The sequence below is a fragment of the Alosa pseudoharengus genome, unplaced genomic scaffold (assembly GCF_046254945.1).
Source record: "Alosa pseudoharengus isolate Yale_2024_CS ecotype anadromous, Long Island Sound unplaced genomic scaffold, YU_APseudo_1.1 YU_APseudo_1.1_scf_14, whole genome shotgun sequence".
Taxonomy (NCBI): Eukaryota; Metazoa; Chordata; class Actinopteri; order Clupeiformes; family Clupeidae; genus Alosa; species Alosa pseudoharengus.
The window spans coordinates 31,415,595-31,429,218 of NW_027468609.1; the positions used below are offsets into that span (position 1 = coordinate 31,415,595).

At 42.4% G+C, this 13,624-nt stretch overlaps 1 protein-coding gene across 1 annotated transcript; it reads left to right on the forward strand.

Moving 5' to 3' along the window:
* The first annotated feature begins 815 nt into the window (after positions 1–815).
* myorg (myogenesis regulating glycosidase) lies at positions 816–13,305 on the forward strand. Its single transcript, XM_076284674.1, has 3 exons — positions 816–923; positions 6,734–7,217; positions 8,716–13,305. The coding sequence occupies exons 2-3, from the start codon at positions 6,952–6,954 to the stop codon at positions 10,511–10,513; spliced, it is 2,064 nt and encodes a 687-aa protein (XP_076140789.1). The 5' UTR covers positions 816–923; positions 6,734–6,951; the 3' UTR covers positions 10,514–13,305.
* Positions 13,306–13,624: the final 319 nt, after the last annotated feature.

Sequence of the window (13,624 nt, forward strand, 5' to 3'; positions counted from 1 at the left end):
TCAATGATACAAATCCTTACTCACCTCATAAAAGTGTAGCCTACATCTGCTATCTACGGAGCCCCTAAGGGGACATGAGCAAAAAAAAATCTAAAGTTTAGTTTCATGTGCTCACGTGAAATTTTCATGTGCGCACATGAAAGTTTCGTGTGCGCACGCAAAACCTTTTCACATGAAACTTTCATGTGCGCACATGAAAGTTTCACGTGAGCACATGAAACTAAACTTTAGATTTTCTTTTTGCTCAAGTCCCCTTAGGGGCTCCGTAGCTATCCAACACTACTGGCTACATCACAAGGCTAGGCCGGTTACATAATAGCACTTAGATCTCTGCAACAGTAATATCAGGACATGAATGGATTAAATGACTTTTAAATCCTGTTGATCTTCTGACTTGCAGTGGCAGAGGACACAGCTGTTTTCATGTGGTCAAACCATTCAAGGCCAGCTTCTACATCATTCACCCAGAGTTTGTGTCGGAGTATCAGCGTTGATCCTGTCCATTGAGCTGGTGTAGGCTGCTGGTTTGACGAACTGAAGAATGTCAGAAATGAAATAGGTTTCAGTGTTATGTTTTTGTAAATTTGTTCATTCGTTAAAAAAATCACGAATTTTAATTAGGTCAGCACATGTGCTTTTTATATCTGTTTTGTCTTTTTGATTTCCCTGTGGAAATAAAAGCGCAATTGCTGTGACGCACACACCTTCCTTGTAGTAGCCTAGAGAATATTTTCAGAGAACTACAATTCCCGCCTCTAAGCACAAAGGAAGTCTTGTTTTTTGGACGAGCAACGCAGGGTGGCAGCGACGAGTCCCTCTTCTACCGTACACGGCTCTGAGGTGGCATGTCTTTCTCCGTGACGGGACACTGTCAGACCTGAAGTTATAGTAGGCTAGGCTACACGGCGGAACCACGGTTGACGGTGAGTTATTGCCATTTGTTATTCCTTTGTTCTCAGATGAATCCAGAATTAGAAGTCGTGATAACCTAGACATGGCCCGAAAGTACACCGTTATTCCCTTTCAGCCTACTGCAGCACATTGCTGCACCCTCTTCCTTGTGCGAACCGCAGGCAGAATACGCTTGAAACTCAGAACAGACGCCTGTGGCCACGCGGTTAAACACTAACGTTAGCTTCACCAGTGCAGCGATTGAAGTCTCGTCAGGTAGAGACAGAGTGATCTGTTGTTCCTACTCGTGTTTGAGTTAACTTTGTGCCCTGACGTCGTTGCCCCAAGGGCTGATCTAATTACCATGCGCAAGGCTATATCAGTGGTCTCTTTATCCTCTGGAAGAGTTAGCTCCTGGAACCGAAACATAGCCGTCAACAATCTGCCCTGCATTTTTTTAAACGACTGTCAGTAGCCACCTATGCAGACTTCTGTGGATTGTTGTCACTGCCACAGCTGGCAAAGGCTCATGGGTGCTAGACGATTTCAACACATGGTGTTTATTTTTGTTATAGTGCCATAGCGTGATTTGCAGTGAATCACAGCAGAGGCATGGGTAGGGATATTGTTTTTAAATAGTCTTTTGGTGGACACACACACACACACACACACACACACACACACACACACACACACACACACACACACACACAGAGAGGAAGAGAGAGAGAGATATTATGGGGCTCCTGCTGCCTGGTCACTGGGCCACACAGCACAAGAACAACAAGAGCATGTGGACACACATTCACATACACCCACACAGAGATTGCACACTCACCCACACAGTAGGCCTATACAGGCCTATACAGCAGTGTGACATTCAAAGTCAGCAGTCTGAAATCAGGTCTGGACATGATCTCCTTCAGCTTAGTGTCAGCACTTTTTGTTGGAAAATAAACAGTTGTGAAATGTTGCCCCAAGTGCTCTGAGACTGTGAAGTCGTCAAACTGAATGTGGGAAAATCTGGGATTTTGTGACGTATTCAATTTCTTACATTTATAATACTTTTTTTCCCAATGCACTTCATAATCTTCATCCTTCATTTATCTTGAATATCTAAAGTTAGCACACAGCTTTTACAATGGATGCAGAAACTGCACAATTCATTTCAGAAGTACCGATTTGCACCAACTCTTGCAGTGTGTACTGGTCAGGAGTTCAGATGTGGAGTGCCAAAGTCCTCTGGACTAGAACTGTGTGGAGACAAAGCCTTGCTTCAACAGCCACAATTACGCGTTAGCAGTCCAACAAGTGTTTCTGTCTGCTCACAAAAACACACCGAAACCATGACACAACAGCCGGAAGCACTGGAAATGTCACAATATGGGTTTGACTAGATGTGGTTAAAATGATCAAATGTTTCAGACTTCAGACTGCCATCCTATGTCCAGTAAAGAGGGTAACATTTGTGATATTAGATTAACGAATTCTGCTGAATATTACATCACGGGTGCAGTTAATTCTTCTGTTGATTGAATTCATGTGATTACCGATACATTCTTTTCATTAAATCTTCAAGAGACCCATCTGACCACAGGGATTTACTGGGTAATGAATTAAACACAGTTGTTTGCTAGTCTGTGATGCTAAGGAAATTAAATGGCCCTCCACTCTGCCAGTGCTTAGGTACCATGCCGTAGCTAAGATGACCCAGTGTGCCAGGGCAATAAAGGTGCAAACCAAAGATTCTAGAGCGGAGCTGTTCTAGAGTCTTTGGTGCAAACATCACTGTGAGAGCCTGAGATAATAGTCCAGCTGAGTTAGTAGTCTGGCTAGTGACCGGACCTCCAAATGGAAAATGACCAGAATCTCTAATATGTCAGTGTCAATTTTTTATCATTTGTTTCAGTAGCATAATTTATTGATAAAAGACTGTTAGCATTTCTACCATTCCAGTAAGAAATTGGTGTTGAACTGTGTAGTGACCTGACAAAAAACATTGAGATGTTTTCCTTATAGATCACCGCTTGGGCCACTCTCTTGCTTAAGCTGTATGATGCAGAGTGTCCTCAATATGAGCACAGATAATCAAATGCACACCCTTTTATTCCCTCCAATGTGGAAAAGCTGCTAAAAATAGCCTACACACTATTTTTTATGAGTGTGTGGCGTTAGAATTGATGAGATTTAATCCACCTCATTCTCTTAATTACATCCTTAATTCAGGAAAGCCTCCTGACCAAAGGGATTTATGGTCTAATGAATTGCATGCTTGTATTTGGCAATGGATGGACTGCAGGGAAATTAGATCCTATGCTGTCGGTGCTCAGGGTATGACCAAGATGAACAAATTTGCCATGCCATGATGTTAAATAAAGCTGTGATAATACCTTCTCTGTGAGGACCTCAGCATGAACTGGATGTATTTACAAGATATCCACACATTTTCTGTTAACTGTGGTACAAATACTGTAACTACCAACAGAGGTTACACAAGCCCTTTTTAGTTTTGAATTATTTATTCTCATCATGGAGTTTGGTTTCACAGTGAAACTTTCACCTGAAGAGGACACATGCAGACAAACAGACTGCAAACCTTGTTATGAGCTTAGCTAAGCTTATAACAGTTTCATCCAGCACTTACTCCAAAAATCTGACGGTGTAATTAGACATTTTCCACTCCTCTTTCCTGCTAGCGATCTCTCTGCAGTTAGCTTGGAGCTAGGTTAGGCACTTTTTCTCACCCCCTCATTTGCCCCACCCCCGTCCATCCCAGAGGCTGCTAGACTGTCAGGGCTGAGCAGCTGAACAGGAGCATTTAAGGATTTAAGAGCACAATTTCAGATAACCACACTTCTCCTCTCCTGCAGATAACCACATTTCTTCTTTATCTACCCCCTGTGCTAACAGCTCTGCTAAATCAATACAGATCTCAAGGAGAGAAAACGAGCGTGTGTGTTTGTGAGAGAGAGAGAGAGAGAGAGAGAGAGAGAGAACTAAGCAGACTTAACTCACAGAAGTCTTCGTTTTGCCTTAATCTAACGTTGCTCCGATTTGCTTTGATAACTGGCATCAGCCTTTTAATTAAGCATCCTGTTCTCCCTCGCTGCCCAGGAGGGTGGCACCCCGCTCCGCTCCAGGTTTTTTAATAGTTCTGATTATACAGACCCCCCCACCCCCATCACCTCACCTCAGCCTTCTGTTCCCTCTCCCGTTCTCCTGGCCTTGGCGTGGGTGTTTGGAGCTGACGGGTGTTCACTTGGCACAAGATGTTTTGAAAGCAATTAAGGTACCACTTGTTCTGCTCGTGTTTGTTTCAGGCCCTTTACTTCCGTCTGCCTATCCCACTCTTTGCTTTTCTTTACTTTCTTCTCTGCTCTAATCTTGGCTCTTTCTTCTGTGCTCAGCCTTCCTCACTTTCTCCTCTTATACTCCAGTCATCTTCATGCATCTACTCTCTTTTCCTCTCATATTCTCTCTATCGTGTTCTCCCATTATGTTCTCCCTCCTATATCCTTTCCCATCCTTGGCTCTCTCCTCCCTTATCAATTCTCTCTCTCTCTCACCTCTTCTCTCTGTTCCTCTGGTAGAGTGCACACGTATTAGCAGGAAACAGACTTTTGCAGTGGCACCACTGCGAGCTGTGCATTTGTCCTCTGCATACAGATGGCGGCCGCCGTCCCACATGGAAAACAAACCAGTCTCACACATGATTGCTTACAGATTCTCAAAACATTCACTCTTGATACATGTATTTGGAAATGATTCATGAGAATTATACACTGTTGGATGTATTTACAGTAGGCATTTCTCCTAACCTGAATACATGAGGTATTTCCATCCTGACTTCACGGGGCATTGTCTTGTGTGTAACATTGTATGTACATTTATATCAATATAAAGGGCCCTACACATGGTGTCAGTGGTCATGTGGGCACTGGAGCACAACATTAAAATGTCATGTGTAATCTCCCTCCAGAGATACATATACCATATGGTTCCACCTCACTAGTATGCAGTGTATGCCAACATGGGCTATGATTTATTTCCAGGCTTACTTACTAAGCCAGCTGAGTTTTTGTGAACAGATTGATAAATATTCAGGCCATGGCTTTTGTTTCCTTTTAATGTATGTCTCCATGTATGGTTAAACCATCAGACAACAATATTCAAATGATATGAGAATGACATAATTCATTGTTTCCTTGGATAAGTCATATCATTTGCTACAGTGACATAAAATAAAACATACCATGGGAAAAAGTAAAAGTTCAGATATATCTGTTTTGACATCAACATATATGTTTTGCATGCATACATCCATTTTTATCAGTACCAAAGAATGGGAAACTGTATTTTGAGTTAGCTCCCTCCGAGATGTATTTTAGGAGTTATTGTCATGTTACTATCATTGACAAAGTCTGCTTTAGATATGGCCCACTTTAAATATAGGAGATACCCCATATGATTCATTTATAGTGACTGCAATTCACAAACTTATTAATAGACCAACAACATGAAGATCAAGCTTTCACATCAGTAAGTCTCTATTATACTCTTGAGTATCCTGATCAAAGATGATGTGTGTGAGCTTACCAGTGACTGAACACAATGCAAACTTCTTTTGCCGCAGGAGCACCAGTTTGTGTGTGTGAGTGCTAGTTATTCTTTGGAAAACTAGATGTACCACATATCGGGTCAAATGTAATTGCCGCTCCTATGCAGGAAATAGATCTGTCCTTCATTTTTATCCACTAGTCCAAGTGTAAATGTTGTTTGGAGTGTGAATGTGATACAGTATGTCTGTTGCAATTGCACTATGGCGAATATAAAATGTAGAGGTCTTTGTTAAACTGTGCCCTTTTCAGTCAATGGTAATCATTGACACAAAATTACTGGGGGGAAAAAAAGTAGGCTAAACCTATATGACCACCGCTTTGCCGGTTGGAGAGAAGGTGGTTGCGAGACTTGGCCCATGTTTTTTGGGGGGTTGCCAGACAAAAAGTTTAAGAACCACTGCTCTAAGTGATGTTGGGTAACGTCACTTCTGTTGACGTTCAAATAAAACAAAGAGCTAGCTCGCTACTCCCTACCCCTCCCTCCCGTGCAATTGAAACTCTCCTTAACGCGCGTCTTGTCAGTCATTGGCTGGAACATTTTCTTATGTTTTTATGGTCCAGGTTATTTTTGTTGCCATTTTTGGAGCCTGGGCTGCCCAAGGAGACTACTTTTTTTTACAGTGTATTCAGGGCACAGGCACCTAGCGGATGATGAGGTGATGCTCTATGTGCCAAAAAATGTTTTAGCTTAGAAACCGTGTGACATCGCTAGAGTACCTTTAATGTATGAGTGACACATTCACTATCAATGTGTTATTATAACTTATTTACTGTTAATTGGAAAATGGGAAGTGCTTGTATGGTAAACAATAAGAAATTTGTAATTGAGATTGCCCTGGAAATTGCACACTCATATGCCTGTCATATTGTTTTCTATTACATGACCCCTATGCTGATGTGTTCCCACATGTAGTATTGCTTTGCAGAGGAAGTGAGTTAAGTTAATGAAATGTTGGCAGTAGTGTAACACGACCCAAATGACTTGCAACTTTCCAGCACCTACGCAAATGTTTTACTCTCTACTGCTCATACAGTAAGGGTCCTTTGAGGTGCTTTTTCCTGGGTGGGAGTGTCTTAGCTTGACTAGGTTGACTGTGCCCAGCCCATTTTGTTGGATTATGTGTAGGAACATGCAACTATCTCTTTTAATGTCGAGCCTTGTGTATGATCAGTATTCCTGGGATGATGATCATAGTAGTAATCTTTGTCTTTTTTTGTCCTAGATTTATGAAAGACATTCTTGGAGGACTATTCCGAAGGAAGGAACGGCAGTCATACACCTGTAGTCACAAGTCAGTTGCATTAACTACCTCACAAAAAAAAATTCATTTGAAGGAGTAACTTCTATTGAAATCTCACTTAATTAAAATCAATTATACCACATTATAAGTAGTGAGTCCTCGCAAATGTTTAGCTGGTGCATGGTTGGCAGAAGGCCAGCATGTACCAAGTAGTGCCTGGGGGTGCTGGGGGCACCATCACCGATGCCACCCCAATCAAGAAATCAATCAGCAAGGACACCCGGCCAGTGGTTGCGGCTGGTGTCCTGGGTGTGGTGCTGGTCATCGCCGCGGTAACGGCATGGTGCTATTACATCGCCTCGCTGCCCAAGCCTGACCTGCTGAGGACAGAGATGCTGGAGCTCAACAAGGATGGCTTCATCATACGCAACCAAGCAGGATCCATGGTCTTCAAGATGGCCTTCAGGTCAGTGTGACAAGTAGATAGGGGCTGAGACATGTAGGTATTTAACATAATTTGGGAATTCGTTTTTTTTTTTTAAAACACTAAGAAAGATCCTGATTTTTTGGGTGACATTGATTAAAAGAAAAACACATGAAGCTTTCGAAAGCATGTTGAGGAGCGAAGAGGTCAGTGCCACTGGCATTTCTGTGCAATTGGCAATTTTAAAGAACACATGTTAATCCTGTCAACTTGATTTGAGTGACATTTAGTTGGGCAAAAACATAATGAACAAATAAAAAGCGTCACTTGTTATCATGATTGAGCAGAGCAGCGCATACTAATCACTGCACTTCCCCTGCTGTGTCACTGTTGAACTTTGACCTCTGACATTCACTGCACAGATTACTTTATGGAAAGTACACTCTGGAAATGTCATTGTACAATGCTGCTATTTTGGTAATTACAATATTATTGAATTTTATTTAAAGACACGACAGGGAGTTACGTGTAGTGACACAGTGCTGTAGGTACAGTTGAAATCGAATTTTATAGTTTCAGACAGATTGGGCATGTTTGAGAGTCTTCCCTGGCTGTGTTGTTCCAGATAGTGTCAACATGACAGAAGACACTATTTGTGGTTGCCATAGTGGTTCTCAGTCTTACACACTATGCATATGTTTACGTGTTGTAGTTTTTCTTTTTCTTCTTTGTAGGAAATAGTTTATGCATGTCTGGCCAGTACATAGACTTCTGTTCAACCAGTGGCTCTCAAACTTTCCCTGTCATTCCCCACTTGTGGAGGTGGGGAAATTTCAAGCCCCATCTGACCCCATCAACTAGCAAAATGATAATGTTAAAATTTTAACATTACATTTCCCGTCTCAGTCCCCTGGATCTGATGGTGCTTTCATTTATATGTAGGCCTGTTTATGAGGCCTTTGTTTATGTGTGGTATGTATCAGGGTTGTGCACAATTCGAATTGCAATTCTGCTTCCTGTTTGCTACCTCAATTGAAATTCAAGAATTGAATTGGAATTAAAGAGCCAGTTTCAATTCAATTCTGGAATTTTGCACAAGCCTGGTATGTATGTTATGATCTTCCTTGTCAGAAAAGAAAGGCATGAATAAAGACACAAAAAAGACACATGTCCTCCTGCTTGTGGCGCCCCACTTGTCATGTCTCCATTCCCCACTAGTGGGGCCCGCCCCACACTTTGAGAACCACTGGATTAAACCTAGTCCTAGTTTAAAAGCTTTTTCTCATTGGAGATCTGCATTGAGGTTCTCTTTTACTCTTTTAGGAAACTAGCCAGTCATTGTTTAACAGCCACTATTCCCACAACTACAGAGAAGTCTGTTTTCTTTGCGGTCAGACTATGTTCTCACCTAACATCACCTTGCGAAAGCATGTAGAATAGATATTTCTCCATATCTCAGTAATATACATTACGTTTCAATAACAATTGAGTTTTCATCTACCACCAAAATATAGACCTGGGTATATCTTCTGTCTTTCAGGTCAGGTGCATTGGATCTGGACTCATGCTACAAAGATGGTCAAATTCTAAAGTGTGTGCGTTCAAATAATGGGAGACTCAACTTTTTCATCCAGACCGTCTTCGTTAAGACAGTGTCATGCTACCGACTGAGGTGGGAGGAACTGGAGTCGGACCGCCCAGTGGAGCATGCCATGTCTTACAACGGGTCTCATTGGTACGGCGGAGCTGAGACCGCCATCCAGCACTGGCCCATCACCATCTCAGGCCAGCAAGAGCCCAAGCCTTTCGTGACCGGTGACGTTTACTCCAACCGTAACGAGTTTGGCAGCATCCTAGAACGCTACTGGCTCTCGTCCAATGCAACTGCCATCAAGATCAACGACTCAGTGCCCTTTCATCTTGGCTGGAATGACACAGAGAAGACCCTTTACTTCCAGGCACGGTACCAGGACAGCCCATACAGACCTAACCTCGGACAACTGCCCTACGCTGAGCTCAGTTACCGTGTGTGTGTAGGGCTCGACATTGGCTCCATCCATAAGTACATGGTGCGCCGGTATTTTAACAAACCCTACAAAGTTCCCTCCAAAGTCGTGTTCCGACATCCGATTTGGTCTACGTGGGCCTTACACAAGACAGAAATCAATCAGCACAAATTGCTTGAGTATGCAGCCAACATACGAAAGTACGGATTTAATTGTAGCCATTTAGAGCTAGATGATCGGTACAATGAACGGTATGGTAACTTTGATTTTGACCAGGAAAAGTTCCCAAATGCCTCTAGCATGTTTCAGCAGCTTAAGGCTGATGGCTTCCTTGTGTCTCTTTGGACACATCCATTTGTCAACTATGACTCTGAAAACTTTGGGACAGTAGTGGAGAAGGGCTTGCTAGTTATGGAGCCCACTGGAAATCTCCCAGCACTAGTTCGCTGGTGGAACGGAATCGGGGGGATCCTAGACTTTACAAACCCTGAAGCACGGAACTGGTACTCCTCACATCTCCGAAGCCTACGTTCCAAGTATGGTATCACGTCCTTTAAACTTGACGCTGGTGAGACCAGCTACTTGCCCTGGCAGTTCCGGACACGTGCCCACCTGCAAGACCCCAGCACCTTCACACGACGCTACACAGAGATGGCCATCCCCTACAACGAGCGAGCTGAACTGCGCTCAGGGTACCAGTCACAGAACATCTCCTGCTTCTTCCGAATCATTGACCGAGACTCGGTATGGGGCTATGAGCTTGGCCTCAAGTCCCTCATCCCTTCTGTCCTCACCATCAGTATCCTGGGCTACCAATTCATCCTGCCAGACATGATTGGGGGAAATGCCTACCCTAACCGCACCCATGGCGGCCTGGCCCTCCCAGACCGCGAGCTGTATATCCGTTGGCTGGAGCTCTCGGCCTTCATGCCTGCCATGCAGTTCTCAATCCCACCCTGGGAGTATGATGATGAGGTCGTCCAGATAGCTCAGCGTTTCACCAAACTCCACGAGACTCTAGTTGCGCCCCGGGTGCTGGAGTTGGCCAGTGAGGTGTTGGCCACAGGTGACCCCATCATACGTCCCCTGTGGTGGATTGCCAGCACGGATGAGACGGCCTACAAGATTGACTCGCAGTTCCTCATCGGAGACGATCTGATGGTGGCCCCAGTGCTGGAGCCAGGAAAGCAGGAGAGGGATATCTATCTGCCTGCGGGTCACTGGATTAGCTACAAAGGAGAACGCTATGACCTCAAGGAGGCCCTGCATCTCACTGACTATCCAGTGGACCTAGATGAGCTTGCCTATTTTGAATGGATCGCAAAAGCTTAGGCAATTACAATTCAGCATGTTTTTGGTCCATTTCATTCTGTGTGATGTGTGATTTAAGTGTTTAGTTTCAAGGCAAAAAACTGGAATGTTTGTAGTGACAAGCATTTACACTAGTACAAACTGTTTATACAGAATAACAAACCCTTAAAATGTGATATTTTGTATGAAATCAGGTAGTTAAATAATTATTTAATTATGCAATTGAAAAAGGTTACAACCCATTTGAAGCTTTACCGTTCTTTCAAAAATAAGCTCATCCTCTCAGTAGTGTAAATGCTTGTTAAATTGAGGCGTACAGTTTTCTGCCATATTGTGTCTTCATTCTTTAGCCATGTCATGATGTAGTTGTTGTAAGACTTTACTCAGGCTCGTCAAGCAACGAAAGGATCAAATCCTCAAGCAGAAATGAGAGCACAGCGCACCAAGGCACCAGAATGACTCAGTCGTCCCATCGGTGCTGTGGCTAACTACTGCATGAACAGTAAGCTTTTTATCAGCGACTCTCACAAGTCCCTGGTTTGTTCTCTGGCCATGGGACACGACCAGTCTGACGAAACACAGGGCAAAAAGTCCACTCACGCTTCTTCATGTGCCTTGCCTTTCACCATTGAATGTACCTTATAATGCAATAACGTAGTTATTACCACAAATTTGAATAATCGTGATGTGACAGACAACAAAGCTTTCTCATAAGTAGTCTTACATTCAAAGCAGCCTCAGTGAGTCATGTAAGGTTATTGTTATGATGTTTCAGGTTTGTATGCAGGGTAGTGATAATGATAAAATAATATTGTTAAAAAGGGATGTTTTGTGACTCAAAATCTAGGTCACAATTATATGACAATTGTATCTGTCTATTGCTTCTGAGGATGTGGTGTTTGCTACTACATGTTATATTTATATTCACCACTTTGACCTCACAGTATATTTGGTTTAAAATGTGTTTGCTGCAGCTCTCTGACCTGAATCTTTACACGCCTAAAACCTGACCGCTTTTGTTTTAAGCTGCTATTGTACCTCTATACATGCAATAGCCTTCAGTATGTCCTACTTTGATTCCACTGTATGCTATGTGGCCCTAAGCTGTAGAACAAAAAAAATACTGACAAAGATGTTAGGGATTAGGCCATTTTATCTACTTTGGGAATGTATTTACCTGTTTTTGCCTTAGAGTAGTAGCCTCTTGCTCTGACGGCTCAGTTCATCATATTTATGTATCGTTTAGCTGATTTTATGAAATGCCAAACATTTAGGTGAAGACCTACAAGTTGTGAGTGGAGTTGCAAAGTAATTTTCGAGGCTGAATTCAGCACTTTTGATGATTGAAAGTAGGCATTTACCGTCTGCACACCATGTCTTACTATACTCCTCTCACTTTGCCAATTTAGCCAACACTGCCACATTTGTCAAATTAATATCACTATTTTCTAAGCATTTTTGCTTCAACCGCCTCCAAAAACCCTTTCACATTAGATTGGCTGTGCTTTAGCCATTGCTATTGTGTTCTTAGCTTTTAGGCGTCCTTAATACTGGCCTCAGTACAACTTTGTGTGGTCATATTTTCTTCCACTGAGCTAGCATCAACCACTCATCTAAAATAATAAGGGTTTGTTTTAGCTCCATTCTGTCCATGGCCTGTGTGCTGTGTTGCATGTTGTAATGGAGTATTTTGGCAGAAGAGAGATAGAGAGATAGAGGGCTCTAGCATGGGTTAGCATCCTGCGTTTCTGTAGACGAACAGTATAAGGCAAACATTGTTCAAGATGGCTGTGCCATGCTCTATAGGGGCTGGAAAATACCCCTGGTGTTTTGCTAATATCACATAGTTAATATGTTAGTGAAACTTGTCCCAGATTGATCAGTTGTATTTGTATGTTGAAACAGAGCACATTCACTGATTTGTACTCTAAACTTTGGGGAAATGTGAAAAATGTTTTATGTGTGAATCTGGAAACACCAGCATATAGCTTCCAGGTTGAACTTTACCTTCCTCTTTTGAACAACACTTTCACCCTTATTTATTTGGTGAATCCTTATCAAGAAATCACTGCTTACACATAGGAAAGTGACCTGCATACTGCCATCAGCAAATTCCTGAGCAATGTTTCTTCCCCTTACAATGGGTCTAGAAGATCATAAACAGGATTCTGCCCACAGACAAATCACAGGTTAGATATTTTTAATCATTCACAAAGTGTAAGCTTACCTATCTCACCGATATTGTGCGCACACCCAAAGTATAAGCTGATTGTGTCCTAGATAGAAATTTGACTGCTGTTTGTGCTACAGTGTTTTTGCAGCAGGAATGTCCTATAAAATATGCAGAAAAAGTTTGAAGAATTTAAAATGTATTATTCATATGCACACAGTGGATGTTTTTTTGTGGGCTTCTCTTTCAGCAGGGCAATAAGATTAATGTGCATGTTTGCTGGACTATGCTTTGTGATATTTCTTAAGAATGAGCACAGTTTCTGTAGGCTGTACAAGTATGCAAACCTGTTGTAGCTTCTCTACTCCACATGAGGGCAGGGCTCACCTTGCTATAGAAACAGGACAGTGGTATTGATGTTTAAACCTGCCCTATTGGTGTGACTGTACACGGCACAATGTCTAACTCCGTCCAGTAGTGTGGGTTTGGAACCCCCACCCCCTTTTTTTTTTAAACGAAGCCATTTGTTTGACCTAGGTTACCCAATCTCTCATGTAAGTGCTATTGTCATGGAATTGTTTGTTTTTTTCATTCAGTATTGAATGTATGAATGATTAAAGAGGAATAAACACTTGTAATAGTGGTATTGTTTCTTCTATCATAAAATGTAATTCACAGTGATACATACTTATACTTTATATACATTTAGTATGTTGAATGATGTAAAGAACTTGTCTGTAGTACAAATATGAACTACCTCATAGACCATACTGAGACAAAGTAAACCGAGAATTGCCTTCAGATTGCATGAAAATAGACTGCATCCTCCACATTAGTTACAAGTGCAGTCATGGTAGGCCTACAAGTGAACTTGTGACTTGAAGTTCGCCTGTAGTAGTCTGATGAAATGGGCCATGAGCCATTTAACCCCAGCCCTGCTTACCATTATGGTCAGATCACAG

Excerpts from the sequence above, each read along its gene's own strand:
- myorg (XM_076284674.1), top strand. The coding sequence starts at position 6,952 with ATGTACCAAGTAGTGCCTGGGGGTGCTGGGGGCACCATCACCGATGCC. Across the intron at positions 7,218-8,715 it reads GTCTTCAAGATGGCCTTCAG|GTCAGGTGCATTGGATCTGG; the intron begins GTCAGTGTGACA and ends TCTGTCTTTCAG.